This window comes from Euprymna scolopes, chromosome 20 (assembly GCF_053919585.1).
Source record: "Euprymna scolopes isolate OS-2025 chromosome 20, ASM5391958v1, whole genome shotgun sequence".
Taxonomy (NCBI): Eukaryota; Metazoa; Mollusca; class Cephalopoda; order Sepiida; family Sepiolidae; genus Euprymna; species Euprymna scolopes.
The window spans coordinates 25,681,759-25,701,652 of record NC_136501.1 but is presented as its reverse complement, the minus strand read 5'-3'; the positions used below and the strand labels follow the sequence as shown (position 1 = coordinate 25,701,652).

Here is a 19,894-nt window from a genome sequence, read left to right as displayed (position 1 = left end):
GTCCAGTGACCTTGTGACTGCTACCCGTAGGGAACTCCACAGGGATCTAGTGAAGGGGGCCGCCGACGACCCGCTATGCGCGCGTTTGGGGTGGCAGCAGAGTGAGATCCGCTCCACGTTGAGCTGGGCGCCAGGTTCGAGTCATCTGAACAATTCGGAGTTCTCTCTGACCTGGCAATTGGCCCGAAATGCACTTCCACTCAACAATATACAATGCAGTTCCGGGTTTTTGGAGTCACCTGATTGTCCCCGTTGTGGGACAACGGCCGTAGAAACTACGGATCACGCTTTCTTCGATTGCCGCGAACTCTGCCAGTACTGGTCGTATGTCAGCGGAGTGACGGCTCGCATCGATCCTGAGCATCCTCGCCCAATTACTGTATCCAATGTTGTGGACAACGTGAGGCCGCCGTGGGACCGGGAAAGACAAATGGTCTACGTTACGATCCTGGTCGTGGCGAGAATAGTGATTTGGACGTCGTGTCTGCAAGGTTGCCGGGGGGGGGGGGTTGTCTTTTTCTGATCAAGATCTGATCGCTTTCTTTAAACACCAACTACGGGTGAAGATCAGATGTGATAGAAGAAGGCTGCATCGCGCGGCATTTGACAGAAGATGGATACATGTGGCAAGTCTGTGTGTACGAAGAGGAGCCAAATTTGAATATGTGTTCCCCGCCTAGGTGTGGAACGCGCAGTTCTGTAAAGTAAAATTAAACAAGTAGCCTCTCAGCTAGCTGAGTGTGTGTTCCATCCCTCCCCGATTAGGAAGCCTCCAAGATCCCCATCCCCTCTTACCTGCAATTTTTGTTTTCACCCCTTCCTCTAAATTTTACCCATCTTGGAGAAAAAGAAATATAAACTAACCTCCACCCCTTACCCACAAAAATTTCTTTTCTCCATTCACCCCCATCTAGAGGGCATCCCCACCTAGAGACTGACCCGCAGAAGCGAGGTTCCTTTTACAAACCTAGTGGAACGGGCAGTCTATCAACTAGACGGGGTTGGGAGGGTCCTACTAATCACCTTTTGTTTTTTCTTCCCCCCCCCCGCCCTCGATACAAATGAATTATTGTACCAGTTTATTGTTATCTTTTTTGTTTTTACACGTCAATAAAAAATGTTTTAAAAATTGGGAGTTAAGTAGGACATCCCCCAATATGAAAGGGTGAATGCGGTATTATGGTGAAAGAAGATACTAGCTGGGAGAAACTTTTGACTTTGTTTAGTTCTGGAGTGACAAGGATGACCAACGACCCCCACAATCCCCCCTTTTGAGTTGGCCATGTGCCTAAGTTTTTTGTTCATCGTTGATTTTGACTGTATTTTTTAACATGAATAAAAGATTTAATATCTCAAAGTGTAGTATCTGTTCTTCAGATGCTGCACTTCTATTTCTTGTTCTCTTTCGGTGGAGGAGAAATCCTTCACGACTGAGACAATTTTTATTTTTGTACCTTTTCTCCACGTTAAAAAACGACCCTGGTGTCTAACTCTGTCCCGTGGGGGGGGGGGGGGTATAGTAAATATGTACAATCAGAAAAAAGGACATAAAAAAAAAGAAACGCCTCTTATTTTCTTTGTTGAGGGTGTCCATTGCCAAAATATTTTAGATTAAAATTCAATATATATATATATATATATATATATATATATATATATATATATATATATACATGAATTGTGTGGCTTCCAACAGCTTTATTTTAAATATTTCACATTTCAACAGTGCTTCAAAGTAGAATGACCATCAATTTCTACATTTATTTTAATAAACTTTTGAAAATAAACAATTTTTAATTAAAAAAAAATATTTTTGCAGAATTTGTTTAAATAAATCTTTAGTGAAACACATTAAATCAGAGACAAAAAAATTATGCCCTTTTCTCTTCCCTGCAACCTCTTTGCCGCAGAAGAGATATTGTGAGCCTATCCCTGCTTTATCATTATTTTCATAGCAAGTGCGCGACTGAACATCAATCTATGGTCCCCCTTGCCAAACTTTCACAAAAACACTCAACTAGCTACAATCACTATATACAATTTCCCCCACTCTCTGTCTGTGCCTAAATCTAAATGCAGATTCCATGAACAAAGTTCCTTTCCCAGAACTGCCCGTCTGTGGAACACTGTTCTGCTGGCTTGCTTCACAGTTGAATACAACATAGCTTTCAAATCCAATGTAAACAAATTCTTGTTGAGCCGTCCCCATAAATAATCAAATTCTACCCAATTTACACCTTTAATGATTACTACACTACCACTTTACATTCATTAACCCTTATCCTTGCGTGGCCTTTGGACCTTGATAAGTGGTGACTCACATGTAAAAAAAAAAAAAAAGTTACAGCTGAAGCATTTATTGTTTTTATATTTTACTTTTCAGTAAACATTGACAGTTTTCAACAAAGAAGGAATCCAGAGGAATATGGAGCTAAAAAGTCCAGTGAACTTCGGCATTCTTCTCGGCGTTGGGATGGTCGTCGACACACTCTGACCAGTGGTGTGGATCACAGCATGGTAATTTTTTTTCCATTTTAGGTCTGATCTCTCAACGTTACGTTTCAATCTCTTTTTGGCCATGACCTTTCTTGTTTCAGTTTTCTCGCTTGTGAGCAATAATGTGATGTGGCCGGTGTTAAATAGTATTCTTTTTTTTATTGCATTTTCACCCCAAACAAGGCACATTGCCACTTTGATGTAAGGAGCTACTATCAGGGACATAAGCTACAGGGGTACTATGTGGGGAGTTGGGCAGCAAGATGTCGGTTCACGTTACACTTGAACTTCTGCATGTCAGTATAGTTGGGGAAGCAGGAACCCAGAAGGAAATTCCAAAGTCTAGCGGTTCTGGGGAAGAAACTACTGGAGTAGAAGGCTCTCTTACATCTAGGGATCTCAACTGTGAAGGAGTGGGATTTAGCTGCTTGTCGGGTTTGTTGGGGGTATTTACGTCGAGGGGGTACAAGTGCTTGCAGTTCTTTGGAGCATTCACCGTTAAAATACTTGTAGAACAAGCAGAGGGATGCTACATTTCGTTGATGGGACAGAGACTGAAGCTTAGATGACAGTTCATTCTGGGCAAATTCGAAATTATTGCTGGCTGTACACACAAGCAAATATTATTGACAAATCTTCAAAACAAGAAATGTCATCAGAAATCATAACATTGGAAGGAATGTACAAAAGCTTTGGAATTCAACATTCTTCAGCTAACCAAGTTTTTGAAAATGTAGACAACCACTTGGAATGTGGCTTTGATTTGGCAATTGTGAAGATGTGTCAATGTGACAAATGAATGTAGGTTAAACAGACAGAGAGGGAAAAAGACAGCAGAGGAAGATAAATGGGTCATCAGTTATCTACAAGCCACCTGCCACTTCACTTCTCTCTCTCTTTCTCCCTCCATAGCATATTGTAAAAGTATTGTTGAAAGAATAAATTGTCACTTTTTTATATACCCAAAAATTGACAATGTCTTGTTATGTATATTTGCCACAAAGTTTGGCACACGATTTATGAAATAAATAGAGGACACGGTAAAAACAATGGAAGTACAGCATAACGTAACACTGGAAAAATTTGACAGAATTTCTGAGATGAGAAATTATCATTGTAAAAAGGGTGAATTCCTAGATCTTAGGATCTCTGTCGCTGTGTTACATAGCGCAAACGGCTATATGCAAATACCGGGCCATGTATGAAATGACGTCATGGTAAGAAAAAAGAAAGACTATGAAAAGAGAGGAGCATGTTAGAGATGTGGATGATATTCGAGAGGTCAGAGAGAAGGTGCATGATCACATGAGAGAAAATGATCACGTTTTATTTGGGAAAGTACCTGGAAATAAATAGCGTTGTTACAAAAAGTAGAAGTCGAGTTATTACTTGTCCTATCTTCCTTTGTGACTGAGTCTACAATGTGTTGAGTCTATATGTGTAATGTGAGCATGGTTAAAATAGGGGGCCAAGACCTTTTTTAAAACTGTCTGATGGCTGTCCTGGTTGACCTCTCTGTCATGGCACTATTAAAGGTAGAAAGGTTTGCACTATTGCTTATTGCTTGATGTATGAATGGGTTGTGGAAACCTTGTTAACCTTGATGTCGACCTGTCAGTATTGAGTCTTGGTTTTGTTTATCATTTTATAATTTCCTCAGCAGTTTCTTATTATTCATTCAAAGCTGTCCTCTATTAAAGAACAAATAAACGTTTATTGTTTTTTTTTTCTTTTTTTTTTCATAGTTAGGCATTGCAGGACAACGTTAACATGGTGTTGCCTTTCATAGTAGCTAGGGAGATGCATTGAATCATCCATGCAATCTCTCAGGGTTCCTTGTTGATACTACCAGATTCCTACAAGTCATTATATGGATAATTGCAGGAACAAGCACTGAGACCACTTGAATGTTCCAGTGCATCCTCCTAGTCATTTCTTTTTTTCTAGCCTTAGAGATTGCGGAACAACATCATTGTGAAAAAACCTTCCTTAATATATATATATATATATATATATATATATATATATATATATATATATATATATATATATATATATATATTCTTGGGATAGTTCTAGAAAATATTTAACACATTGTTATTTATTATTAATTAGGATCTCATTTGACATCTTGTTTCTATGTTTTGTATCATTCTTTTCATAGCAAGTGCTCATCTGAGCTCCAATCTATGGTCCCCCTTTCCTAAACTTTCACAAAAAACAACACTCAACTAGCTACACCCATTATATATGAGTTCCCCCACTCTCTATTTGTGTCTAAATCTAAATGCAGATTCCATGAACAAAGTTTCTTTCCTAGAACTGTCTGTGTGTGGAATACTGTTCTGCTGGCTTCCATCCTGACCGACTACTATATGGTAACCTTCAAGTCTAATGTAAACAAGTTCTTAAATAATCAGATTCTATCCAATTTACACCATTAACGATTACAACGCTATCACTTTACATTCATTAACCCTTATCCTCGAGTGGCTTTCGGGTATTGATAAGTGGTAACTCCTTCGTAAAAAAAAAAAGGTTCATTCATTTTGGTAGTACCTGTCCAAATCCCATTTATGAGTTAATAGAATTTGTTCTTGGTACAGCATAAACCTACTGCCTGTTATATACACTTAAATTTATATCAAAAATTTATATTCATGGTGCTTGCTTTAATTGGTTAATAATGAAGACATTAGAACTTGAAATAAAAAGAAGGAATTCTGAAAAAGAACCAAATATTTTAATAATATATTTAGACTAGAAGATGTACCCGGGGTTGCCCGGTATTAAACATAATGTTTAATTCCTTTAAAAAAGAAAAAAAATGAAGTGAAAAAATTAAAATTAAAAACATATAAGGAAACTGAAACATGTGCATTCAAGTATTGTTTTTTGTAAACAGTTAACTTCTTGTAAGTAAAAAGAAAAAATACTACAGCTGAGATCGAAACCAAAATCCAAAAACCATGGGTCAAGTACGATAACTATCAGACCAGCTTAACATCTGGTGGCCTCCCACATTTTTTTTATTTTTTTTTTTTTATTACATTTTCACCCCAAACAAGGCACATTGCCACTTTAATGTAGGGGGCTACTATCAGGGGAAACATCTACTGGGGTACTATGTAGGGATTAGGGCAGCGAGATGTTGGTTCACGTTGCACTTGAACTTATGCATGTCAGTACAGTTGGGGAAGCAGTGACCTGGAATGGAATTCCAAAGTCTAGCAGTTCTGGGGAAGACACTACTGGAGTAGAAAGATCTTTTACATCTAGGGATCTCTACAGTGTGGGGGTGGGATTTTGTAGCTTGTCGGGTCTGTCGAGGGTGTTCACGTCGTGGGGGCACAAGTGCTTGCAGTTCTTCAGAGCATTCACCATTATAATACTTGTAGAACAGGCAGAGGGATGCAACGTTTCGACGATGGGACAGAGGCTGAAGTTTTGATGCCAGTTTAGGGCCTATCAGATTTGCGACTCTCTTTTGAACCCTGTCAAGGAGCGAGAGACTAGTAGCCGATGCACCGGCCCAAATATGACAGCAATACTCCATACATGGGCGAATAGTGGCCTTATAGAGGTACAGGATACTTTCGGGTGTTAGAAGTTTTCTAGCACGGTAGAGAGAGCCCACCTTCCTCGCAGCGGCCCTGGCAATGCCCTCGATGTAATTGTTCCAGCTCATGTTTCCTGTGAACGTTAGGCCAAGGAGCTTGAAAGACGTACTCTCAGCTAAAGAGTTGTTGGCCATTGCTATAGGTGGTAGAGAAGGTTTCTTGTAATTATTGAATGAAACCAGTTTTGTCTTGGTGGCATTGAACGTTACCATCCATTTTTGTCCCCATTCCACTACTGATTTGAGGTCATCCTCTAGTGTTTCTGCCATTTCTTTAGATATATGTTCATTTGTGTTCCTGTCGTGCCTGCTATAGAGTGTGGTGTCATCAGCATATATACCCATCTCAGAGGCAATTTTGTCGGGGAGGTCATTTATGAATATCAGGAACAGCAGAGGACCAAGGATAGATCCCTGGGGCACTCCCGCATTTATATTATATTGTTTAGACGTACGACCGTCGAGGACAACCTGGATTTTTCTCTTATCTAAGAAGGATTTAATTATGTTAAGTATTCTACCAGTGATACCGTAAGATCTAATCTTCCTGAGGAGACCCTCATGCCATACCCTGTCAAAAGCCTTAGATATATCTAGAGCTACCGCTCTGCCCTCTCCCGCTTTGTCCAGTGAATGGTATATGCGTTCAGAGATTACAGTGAGGATGTCTGCCGTGGAACGGGCTTGTCTAAATCCATATTGATGGTCGGTCAGAAGTTTAGCATCTGTAAGGTGCTGGACTAGAGCATGGTTAATTAAGGTCTCAAATATTTTGGCGAAAAGTGGGAGGAGGCTAATAGGGCGATAATTTAATGGGTCAGTTCTTTCGCCAGAATTCTTGAATACTGGTACCACAGAAGCAGTTTTCCAACAGCTCGGAAAGCAAGATTCATTAAGGTATTTGTTGTAGAGTTTGGAGAGAACTGGAGCTACTTCGGCTGAGCACTTTTTTAATAGCACAGCTGGGATGAGGTCGGGTCCACATGCTTTGGAAGTGTCAAGGTTTTTTATGATAGCATGCACCTGAGCAGGGGTGATTTCCAGATCGTCTAGCGTGGCGTCTGTCCGCATAGGAAAGTCAGGTAGGGGGTGGTTTAGAGGGTCCAGTGTAGAGTTGGAGGCAAACCGACTGGCAAGCATGTTAGCCTTCTCGGTTGCTGAGCAAAGAACCTCGTGATTGTTGGTTAGTGGGGGAATTGTTGATTGCCCATTATTTACTACACTGTTGTAGATTTTCCAGAAGTCACGATTTCCTAATTTTTGTGCTTCGATGCGTTTTTTAGTGGTTTCCGTAAATTCCCTCTTAGCTGTCGCTATTTCTTTCTTAACGTTACTTCTAGCTTCTTTGTACTTTTGTCTGTTTGAACTGGACTTATGTCGGTTAAACCTGCGGAATGCATGCTGCCTTTGAGCAATGGCAGTTGCGCAAGTCGAAGTAAACCATTGGGGAGAGTGGGGCTTGCTATAGAATTTCCGCATGGGAACATGCGCTTCGATTGCAGTTTTGAACCATTCAGTGGTCTCAGTTGCACACTGTTCAGCAGGAAGAGAAAATATATTTCCCCATGGGGCGTCTCTGATAAGATCTCTGATAGCTTCCCAGTCAGCCTTTTTATAATATCTCGTTGTTTTGAGCACTGGCTCTTCAGTTTTGGGTCTGGAGTTTAGGGCAATTTCAACCATTATTACCGCATGATCAGCGTTCCCAAGTGGGCTGTCGGCTTTCGTTACACAATCATCAGGAACTGTGGTCAAAAACAGATCTAATAGTGATGCGTGTTGCTCTTCCTGATCAGGGAAGCGGGTTGGGAAAGTAACAATTTGCGATAGGGAGTGAGATACAGAGAAGCTATGAGTTGCGCTGCCTGCTGCATCTGTATAAGTAGAGAATCCAAGCCAGTTTTTGTGATGGACATTAAAGTCACCAAATACATGTACTTGGGCGCTAGTGTTGAAGGAGAGTGCTGTGTCTATGCTGTCAGATACTTTGTTTATTATGGTGCAGTCTTGGGTCGAGGGAGAGCGGTAGAGAAAGTAAAAGTAGCTAATGTTGTGTTGCATGATTAGTGTAAAGCACATAAAGGCTTGATCATCCGTTTCTAGATTTGTTTCTCTAGTCAAGGGAAGGGTATTACGAATGTAAACTCCAAGTCTGTGCATATGTCTGTCAGAGTCCTTACGGCAGAGTGGGAGATATCCAGGCATGTTAAAGTAGTTAGAGGGGATGGAGGAGTGTAGGTTAGTCTCACTTAGTGCTAAGATATCCGGGGTATTTGTTAGGAGAAATGCTTCAACATCGGCTAAATTAGTTCTAAGCCCACGGATATTTGTGAATGCAAGCCTCAAGGGAGGAGGCAAGTTGGATTTGTTGGTCCCTAAGCCTGGTTTAAGCTTATTTTTAGATTGTACTGTCATCATGTTTTTTAACGAGTTTCAGTTGGGTTAGGGGAAGCCGAACAGGAGGTTATGCAGAATATCACACATGCATCACAAGTAGACCATCAGCTGACCCTCCATCAACTAGGACTGTGGCCTCAGGAAAGCCCACCGGGGATGAGTGCAGGGTCCCTTTCCATGCGCGCCATGGCACTGCAAACATCCCGATATTATTCAACTGTTGATGGAGCAGCCGCTCTAAGCGCTACCAAAGAGTTAGGGCTCCTGTACTACCAGTCGGAAACAGCAGCCAGTAACTGTCAATCCGGTACCCTCAACCCATCAGAGGAAGGTCAACCCAATCTAATTGCTCAGGCATATGTGGTACTCAAGCATTCTCAAGTGCCCAGCTTTAGGGGTGGGGTATGTCGGGAGTGGGGGAAACAGCGTTCATTGCCCTAGACAAGAAACAAGATCTACCAATGGGTGTTTCTGTCGAATCACTGTGATAGTATCTCTGCGCCTGACTAATAGGCAAAGAAGGAGTATGGAAGCCGGGCGATAGGCAGGACCTATCTACTCCTTAAGCAATTTAGGTATTGCAAACCGGTAATTTGTTTGAGTCACCAGCTCTAGGAAGGTTGTCATCCAAGACTGAAGAGGCCTCCCTCCTCTTTGGTTTAGTTTCAGAGTTTTCCTTCTCCTAGACGGATTATCTGGAAAGATCCACTGGGTCCGTCACCACTGAGAGGGTTTGCTCCGCGCCTGGGGTCTAATCCAGGTATTTCTGCGACCCCGCGTGGTTAGTTAATGTTAATGGGTTAGTTTGTATAGGTTATATCTGCTAAATAGTTACACTCCTCAAAGTGGATTAGGGATATTGTTATTTCATTGTTAGTGGATAAAGGGGTTGAGTAGAGCTCATGCAGTGTAAGCAACTATGTTTGTAAGGAGGTTTGTTAGGAGATAATAGGACATACCAATTTTTCAATTTTGACCCCTTTGTAGCCCTTTTTTCCGGATGAAAATGGATGAAAAAGTTTTGCACATGTCTGAATATTCTATATACCAAATTTCAAGCCTGTAGATCAAAAATTCATTGAGCATATAGGTTGAAAAGTGTCCTCACATACACTCACATTACTTTTAAAGATATACAGTGCTACCAAAAAGAAAGTTTGCACTTATCATGTTTTCAAAAACCACAAATTTAAGCTAAATTGAATGTAATTTTTGACTTTTAATTGAAGTATCCTAGTCAATTAAAAAAAAATAGCTTCAAATCGAGAAGGCAAAAAGAAACTCCACAGTAACAAATGAACTTAAAACCAGCTTACAATATCCAACATTTAGCATCTCTAATTGTAAAATACCACCTTTTAGCATCTCTAATCGTAATTATTGTTGTTGTTTCTAGGTTATACAACATAACATTTTGTCCATATACCTCGAGTCTCTCTTAGTGATCGACAGGAGCTCATTAATCTCCACCTTTCTAGTTTATCCAATCGAGAAATTGGCTGCAGATTGAAATGTGATGAGAAAACAGTACAAATGACTGTGCAAAAGCACCAAAATACCGGCAGTGTTCGTGATGCACCTAAATTTGGTCATCTTAGAGTTATTTCTTATAGGGAAGACAATGTTATCAAGATCAGCAGTCTCAGAAATAGATTGGAAACGGCTCCCCAAATCCAACAAGAGTGTAATCTTGTCAAAAAGTGCTCTCTTTCTACAGTTAAGAACAGATTGAAGGAATTTAATTTGCAAGGCTGTATTCCAAGGCGCAAGCCAATGATTTCTGTAAAGAACAGAAACCAATGTCTGGACTTCATCAGATGCAATGAAGATCGTGACTCTTCATATTGGTCGAAAATGATTTTTATTGATGAAAGCAAGTTCAATAGGCTAAGCAGTGACGATAGGCAGTATGTCCATCGAAGGCAGGACAAAGAATAATCCTAGGTGCACAGTTTTGATGCTACAAGGTGGTGGAGGAGGTTCAGTTTTGGTGTGGGGCATTATTAGTGCCAATACTCCAGGGCCTATAGGTTGCTTGCAAGGTCGAATGAATTCAATCAAGTACATTAATATATTGACTGAGTATTTTCTACCCTACTTTGGCCGGAATTTGGATGATCATCCTATCTTCATGCAGGATTATGTTCCCATTCACACAGCTGGCAATGTCAACAGGTTCCTTGAAGAGCATGATATTCTGTTTGGATTGGCCTGCACAATCTCCAGACCTCAATTCTATCGAAAACGTATGGCATTACATCAAGCAACAGCTACGCAATGATAAAATTTCAAATTTGGAAGAACTTTAGACAAAAATTAAAGAGAAGTGGGATGCCCTTTCACCGGAGTATTGCTGCAGACTAATTCAAGAGAATGCCCCAAAATTTGCAGACTGTCAAATTGCAGAAGGGCTACTCTACTAAATATTAACTAGTTCATTGTGTTCCTGTTGTATTTGTGCTGCATGTTGTATTAATGTTTTAAATTTACATTTAAATAACAATTTTCCATTGTGTGGAGTTTCTTTTTGCTTTTTTGATTTGAAATTAATTTTTTAAATTGACATGAACACTGGCATACTTCAATTAAAAGTCAAATATAAACAGGGTAACTTATTTTCCTAGTGACATATGGCCGAGTGGTCCTAGACGGTGTATCAAACTTTACAGTTACCCAAAGGTGCTGAGTTCAATCCTGAACGAAGGCAGTGAAAAGTAACATTCAAAACAGAGAATCAGCAACTATGTCCCAGAGCCTAGCTAGAGTCCGAACACGGTACCCCCGTAATAATAATAAAGGGTTGGGTTCGAGACTCCTAACAAACAGTTCGATACAAAACACCTGATGAAGGCCGGAGGGCAAAACGGCCGAAACGTTGTGACTATAACAACCAAGATGAGGAAGTAAGTCCGACAATCTCAATAAATGAAAACACCTCATCTCAAAAATACAGACAATTACTAGGGTAACTTATAGAGGAATTTAAGGCGAATCAAACGAGGTATAGGTTGTTTAAACAGTTGCATTCAATTTAGCTTAAATTTGCGGTTTTTGAAAAAATGACAAGTGTAGACTTTCTGTTTGGTGGCACTATATATATATATATATATATATATATATATATATATATATATATATATATATAAGAGTGAACACTGCGAAGCATTTTTTTTTTTTTTCATTTTTGGTTTAGTGTACGCACTAGTTTTTTTTATAAATGTTATGCTTAAATAATAAATCTTCAGCATTATATTATTATCCCCCCTCCCCTCAAAAAAAAAAAAAAATCTGTCAGCATTTGGGCTTTCATCTTAGGGAATAAAGCAAGAATTGAGTTAGGAGGAACTTTTTTTTTTTCTTTTAAGTGTCAAGTTTCTTGAGTGTTTCCAATGAGTTAGAGGTTTATCAGTTTTCTTTGCATTTTTTTAGTACAATGTTTGACAGGGAGGGAAGGAGACAGAAGAAACCATGGAAGAGTTTTATTTACTCGTTTATTTATTTACTTTTTGAAAAAGCAGATTTGTCCCATCACATTTATTTTTAGCTTTTGTTTATTTGTCTTTCTTTACTTTTTTTTTTTTTTTTTACTTTCTTTCTAACTCAAAAGTATCTTGGAACACATGGGGGGGGGGGCAGGAGAAGGAGGAGAAGGAAGAGGAGGGGGGGGTCCTTTCACAGCACTGCGATTTTGCCTGTGGATTACCAGCTTGCCAAACAGGAAAAGTAAATATTATCTCATCTGAAACTTACATGGAACAATTTACTATTGATACCCCCATCACCCCTGCAAAAAAATAAATAAAATAAAATAAAACAAGGTTTATAAAATATAAAAAGAAATAATTAATATGCCAAGCATCACAAAACCTTAAAAAAAAATAACAATGACAATACCTTTACACTTGACCCTTCTCCCTTCACAACTGACAGATTTATAGAAAAAAAAACTGTTTAATTTTTTATTATATAGAACAAAACGTTTACAGTGTACAGTTGAAAACATGGCAACCATATTGAAAGTGTTTAAACTTTATTTGAGATAACTGCACTTATTCAACACTTAAGCCATAATATATATATATATATATATATATATATATATATATATATATATATAACTACTTCATTTACTCACATAAAATTAATATACGAAAGTATAAATTTATGTGTAAACTTAAGTATTTACTTCAAAAGTCCTCAATACGTAGGTAGAGCTAGTTAGTAAGTTATAAAATATATATGGCGATTAAGCTACACTGAATATTCTGTGTTTCATCCACTCTAGGACTCTTCAGGCTTATGTGCGCATAAGCCTGAAGAGTCTTAGAGTGGATGAAACGCGGAATATTCAGTGTAGCTTAATCGCCATATATATTTTATAACTTTATATATATGGTGAGAATACCTATTTACAATGCCTCCCCATGGGACAGAGTTAGACATCAGGGTCGTTTTTTAACATGGAGAAAAGGAACAAAAATTAAAAATTGTCTCAGTCGTGATTTCTCCTCCACTGAGAGAGAACAAGAAATTAAAGTGTAGCATCTGAAGAACAAATACTACACTTTGAGGTATTATATCTTTCATTCAGATTAAAAACATAAACATAAATTGAACATGAACAAAAACTTTAGGCACAAGGCCAACTTAAAAAAGGGGAAGAATGGGGGTCAAGGTCATCCTTTTCACTCTAGGACTAAACAAAAGATTCTCTTAGCTAGTATCCTCTTTCACCATAATACCGCATTTACCCTTTCATACTGGGGGACAACCTACTTAGAGCCCAATTGTTTAAAATGTTTTTATTAACGTGTAAAAACAAAAAAGATAACAATAATGATAATAAAATAATTCATTTGCATCAGGGTATGGGAAGAAAAATGTAAAAGTGGTTAAAACCCTCTCAACCCCGTCTAATAGACTGCCCATTTCACTTTGTAGCAGGAATCTGAGGTGCTGCGGGACAGTCTCTAGGTTGGGGTACCCTGTAGATGGGATGGAAGGGAGAAAAGAAAAACTGGTGTGTGAGGGGGATGTTAGTGATTGATTTCTTTCTCTCCAAGATGGGTGAAATTCAGGGGGGGGAGGGTCGAAGAAAAAAAATTCAGTTAGGAGGGGATTGGGATCTTAGAGGCTTCCTAGTTGGAGCACTCACTGGCTAGCTAAGAGGCTAAAAGTTCGATCATTCTTGACGGAACTGCATATTCCACACCTAGTCAGGGAATACGTATTTAAATTTGGCTCTTTTTTGTACACACAGACTTGTTACGTGTATCCATCTTCTGTAAAATACCATACGATGCAGCCTTTTTCCATCACATCTGATCTTCACCCTTAGTTGGTGTTTAAAGAAAGCGATCAGCTCCTGATCAGAAAAAGATGCCACCTGCCGGCCACCTTGCAGTCGCGGTGTCCAAATCACCATTCTCCCCATGGCCAGGATCGTAATATAGACCATTTGTCTTTCCCAGTCTCACGGCTGTCTCACATTGTTAACAACATTGGATATGGTAATCTGGCGACGATGCTCAGGATCGATGCGAGCTGTCACCTCACTGACATACGGCCAGTACCGGTGGACTTCGTGGTAATCGAAGAATGCATGATCAGTCATGTTTAATCGCCAGGTCAGAGAGAACTCCAAATTGTTCAGATGACTCGAACTTGGTGCCCAACTCCACGCAGAGCAGATTTCACTCTGCTGCCAACTCAAACACGCGCATAGCAAGTCGTTGGCGGCTCCCCTCACTAGATCTCTGTGGAGTTCCCTACAAGTAGCAGTCTCAAGGTCGTCAGACCTTGGTAGTCGTTTTAGTGCAGCTCAGCACTCTTTTAAGAAGGCTGATTCTCCCCGCAGCCTGCGACAGCTTTCGACAGAGGGGTTGAGAATAAGGTCAGGAAAGGCAGCAGTAACCGCAGGGTGTCACAGTTGATCTTCTTGAAGGTAGTGGCTCAGGAAAGCCAGCCTCTCGGCATCTCAATGACACTTCAAGTCTGGCATTCCAAAGCCTCCCTCACATGGGCGTTGTATACAGACCTGTCTGCGCACCCAGTGTTTTCCCTCGTTCCAAAGAAGTGAGGACAAGATTTCACAAGAGCTTTTAGGTGTTGTGCAGGTAGGGGAAGTATGGCTAGTCGGTAAAGAATGAGAGGGAAGACATACATGGTGCACATCTCGGCTCTACGCTTTTAAGGAAAGTTTCCTAGGAAGTTACGAGTTGACTGCGACCAATTCTTTTTGAGCTGGAGACCTGGTTCGAACCACAGACCGCGGATTCGAACCAGCGATCCGTTCATCTGAAGGGTGCCGTTAGATGTGCATTACCACTCCAGGTACTCAACCGCAGTCCAACCTACTTACTGCGGTTTATCTTGGCCCCCATGATTCTTTTGTACCGAGTGAGCGCCTCCAACACGATTCAATGTATCAGAAGCTTGATAAAAAGATTGTGACGTCATCGGTGAACGCAGATACTCTGGTGGCTGAGCCACCAGGCAGAACTATTCTGCACGGAGCCGAATTTGTCTCCCCTCATCTCAGCTTGCAGAGCAGCAGCTCCAAAGCCAGGACATAATGCAGGGGCAACATCAGACAACCCTGACGAACCAACCGAGAGATAACAAAGGGCTTTGAGCGCTTTCTGTTGACTTGTACGACAGCCGTGGGCTGTCGATACATCATGGAGATCCACTTGCAGAAGTCCGGTTTAAAACCGACGGCCTCTAAGACAGATGCCAGGATGACAACGATGATTATCTTCAAATCGGAAAAAAGTATATTTCAATAAAAAATAATGAGATACTGAACTAATACGTACAAGGCATGTTTGAATCAATTTCCACTTTATTTATACCATTATGTTCATTTATTTATGATTGAACGAATTAGTTCAACTAGGTCATAAATGGTTAAAATATTCCAAAGAAACAGAAATTTGGATAATTAATTGATGTCTCATAACTAGTGATGGGACGATTCCAATATGTTTTGCGATTCTGATACAATTACCGATTCCGATTCTTTAAAAGTCTCTAAATGTTTAACAATAGAGTTGTTATTTATTCCTGATTACCATAAAAACTCATGTTAAATATGCAGATATTTTCTCAAGCATAAAAATACATTTGTGGAAAGATGATCTATAGATTTTAGTTTTACTTGTAGTTTAAAATCAATAAGTATTCATTTATTTTATCATTACCAAGAGTATAATATTTTGCTTTAAACAAAATCAAATAAAAAAGACAATTAAAAGAATCACTTTTGGCATCAGGAAATAGGCACACATTTTTTCAATACCCCCAAAAGTTCTGAATTTTTGTGATTCTAATTACTCATCTCAACACTACTAATAATTGTTGTTAGAATTTCACAATTGTTTTAAATAATTTCTGTTCATTCTTTGCATTTAACTAGTAAAAAAAAAAGTAGTTTGAAAATTATCCCAAAGGAAAAGGAAAAAAATAGTTTGAAAATTATCCCAAAGGAAAAAATAGTTTGAAAATTATCCCAAAGGAAAAAAATAGTTTGAAAACTATCCCAAAGGAAAGAATAGTTTGAAAATCATCCCAAAGGAAAAAAATAGTTTGAAAATTATCCCAAAGGAAAATATAGTTTGAAAATTATCCCAAAGGAAAAAATAGTTTGAAAATTATCCTAAAGGAAAAAAATAGTTTGAAAATTATCCCAAAGGAAAAAATAGTTTGAAAATTATCCCAAAGGAAAAAATAGTTTGAAAATTATCCCAAAGGAAAAAAATAGTTTGAAAATTATCCCAAAAGAAAAAATAGTTTGAAAATTATGCTAAAAGAAAATATTAATCCATGCTTTCAGCTGTGCCACAAAAAGATTAAAAATATAGTGATTTTCAATTTTCTGAATATATATATCTATATCTATATCTATATATCTATTGTTATAAACAGCTACCTCGACATCAAATACTGTTTTATTATTCTGTTAGTAATACAGAGTAGATATTTGATTGGCATGTTCTAACTGAATGAGAATCCATCAAAACCCAGTATTAAAATCAGTCTGGAGAGATTCTCTTTCCTTGGCCGAGGACGGAGAGAGTGACATGTGACGGCGGAACAGTTACTACACTGCGATCCGATCTCGGAAGCAGAGAAAAAAACCCACTACGGATTTCATCACCTACGGGGAGAGAGAGAAAGGAAGAGAGAGGAAAAGAGAAACAGAACAAGGGAGTTAAAAAACGTTCGATCGACGTTAGCACCAAACACCTCCCACCTCCTCCAATATGAAGGCAAGTGACAGGTCATCCTTGGTCAATGCATGTAGTGACCGCGTTTATGCCAAGAAGCAGAAAGGAATCAGAATACGATTTCGTCAATTCTATTTTTAGAATCAAGGGGCGAAACAAAGAAAGAAAAAAATAATAATTCTCTCGTGTGCGGATAGAGTTCGACCATAAATGCTGATCGTGTAAAACGTGTTTTCTGGACAACCAAAGCGATGTCACGTTTCCGAAGTTGGCAAAGACGGAGAAAAAAAAATATATCTAAATTAATCCCTCGATAGAGCTATTTTGGATAACCTAAAACGGATGTCGACAGGCATGTTTAAAAAGAAAAGAAACAAATCAAAAAATCTGCAAAGTCATCGTTTGGAACTTATGTCTCCCACGCGGAACTGGAATATGTCACACGACGTTGAAAGACTGAATTTGGTGATTGAAACTTTCTTCCCTCACAAGAGAATTTATTTGGATTAGCTGTAGCTATTGCGAATTGTCAAAAGAAAAGAATTGAACTGTAAGTGCAAAAAAAAAAAACCTTCACTTTCTTTCTCTGTCGAGCTGGAGACAGGATTTTTCCTCGTGGTTGCTGCCATTTGTCTTTTGTCTTTCTGTTATAGGATTCTCTTTCAGTTAGTATGTTAAAAATATTCTCCAATCCCATTAGCATTGAATATATTTTTGTTAAATCTTTCTTTCCCCTTATCATTAATAAATTTAGTTTTATATGATTTGAAAGTGTTTGTTTCGTTATCTTATTGTGTTCGATTTTTGTGTTTATTTTGTATCCGCCTGTCTCACAGAAAATAATTGTTGCTTTATTTGTTTCAAACCTTTTTTGTATAAAAAAGGAAAATTAAACTCAATCTGGGACCTATGAACATACCCCTAATGCAGAAGATTTGTCCACCTATGATAAGCGTTTGCTATCCATAAATGCCCATCCATATCCGTGTTTGCATTTTATTGATATATCTAAATATTGCCCCGGCCCGTATGTAATACTATATAAATATGTATAATTTTTAAAATATAATTATCCACTGACAAGTGTTTTGTCGTCTACAACTCATCAGAGTGGCTGAATCTAGCGAGATTGGAAATCGGGACCTCATGGTAAGAAGTCTAAACCCTTACCCCTCGTCCACCTTGCTGACCGTTCGGATACATCACGATTTATGTAGATGTTATTTGCTTTTGCAATATGCCTTGAATGAATTCAATTATTTACGAAAGTGCATTCTTACCTAAATGCGATTTGAGAATAATTTTCCCTTTAACCAATTTGGTACCGCCACATGGGGGAGCAGCATATATATTATTTTTAAAATATAATTATCCACTAACATGTGTTTCGTTGTCTACGACTCATTAGAGTGGCTGAATCTAGCGAGATTCGAAATCAGGACCTCATGGTAAGAATCCTAAACCCTTACCCCTCGTCCACCGCATTGACTGGATATATCACGATATATATATATATATATATATATATATATATATATATATATATATATATATATATAAAAATGTTACAGTAAATCATTGTTTCTTTTTAATTTTGTTATATTTTTCTTTATTTTTTCTAGTGATTGTATTATATTTACATGTTTTCTTCAGTATTTTTCTTGAGTAGCATTGTTATGCTTTGATAATCAGCAACGCTCGGTGGCAGCCAGTGGTTGATGTCATGTTTTGAGCAAAATTGAAAATTGGTGTACTAATTATCATGTTGCTAAATATAAACCAACCCAAGCTTTGCAATGGCACATGGCTTGCAGTAAAAAAAATAATGAACAACAACATAAAAGCAACAATCTTAATAGGACCTTTCACAGGTGAAGATATCTTCATTCCACGCATTCCTATAATTCCACCGGATACGCCATTTCACTTTAGCAAATTGCAATCTCCAATTTGATTGTCGTTTGCAATTACCATCAACAAAGCTTGGGGACAATCTTTACAATTGTGTGGCTTGCATCTACACACTGACTGTTTCTCACATGGACAATTTATGTTGCGTGTTCAAGAGTCAGCAAACCAGAAAATCTCTATATCAGCTTAGAAAATGGAATAACAAAAAATTGTGTATCCACATGTACTGGGAAATTAAGTGTATAAGAAACATGCATTTTCTTATTTGGGATTTTTTTCCATAGCGCAAAATTGAGCCACAGCAACATGTGGCAGGGTACAGCTAATATATATCAATTCAGGCAACAGGAATGAAAAGTTTTCCAGACAAAAGCAAGTGTAAACTTAAATATAATATAAATACTGATATTTATATAGTAATCCCAATGAAATACAAAAAAAAAACTCAATACAACCACAGTAGGAAGTAGAGCTTGTCATAAGGAAAAGAAATCAAGACTGTAAATCAAAATTTACAAGGAAATTTATTGTTCGACAGAAAAATTTTATTAAATCTAAACCTAATCTGTGTAGTTTCAAAGAATATTATTCTTCTCTTCAGAGGAAAGAAAGATATTAGTGAATTACTAGTATAGCCGAGCTAAAAATTTCCTAATCTTTATGTAGAAATAGGCAGAGATCATCATTGTTTGATGGCTGCACGGACTGGCGCATTGCATTCGACTTAGGACGCTAGCTCATATTTCAAACTGAAATAACATTAATGGATAAACATCTGGATATTGTCATTTAGTTCATTAATTTGAAAAAAGTTTTTCTCATTAAATTAACCATTCCATTTGAGGGAAATTTTGACTGGGCACATGAGCGTAAGTTGGAAAGATATTAAGATCTACGAGAAGAAATATTATTATTAGAAATGGCTGGAAAACCATTGCATTTCCTGTCAAAGTTAGATGCCAAGGTTTTATTGCAAACTCAACCTCCATGTTTTTTTTAATAATCTTGATCTTTCTTCACGTTCTTTAATAATCTTGGTCTTTCTTCATCAGACAAAAAAAAAATACATAAAGAAAATACAAAATAAGGCTCTAACTGCATCATCGTGGATATGGCAATCCCGCAAAGTCTGGTGGTATCGTGAGAGATACTGCTGGGGTGTTCTGGGTTAGTGGTGATAATGGTTCGACCCCAAAACTATGTCTGAACCCAGAGTCATCATTTGATAAAGGCTTTGTTGGAA

General features: G+C 38.3%; 1 protein-coding gene across 1 annotated transcript in view; it reads left to right on the top strand.

The window, feature by feature from the left end:
- Window positions 1–19,894, top strand: part of LOC145241373 (uncharacterized) — a 149,682-nt gene that overhangs the window by 83,402 nt on the left and 46,386 nt on the right. The window contains exon 2 of the mRNA XM_080104251.1: window positions 2,384–2,517. Coding sequence (XP_079960377.1) covers window positions 2,384–2,517 — 134 coding nt within the window. The remainder of the gene's footprint in view (window positions 1–2,383; window positions 2,518–19,894) is intronic.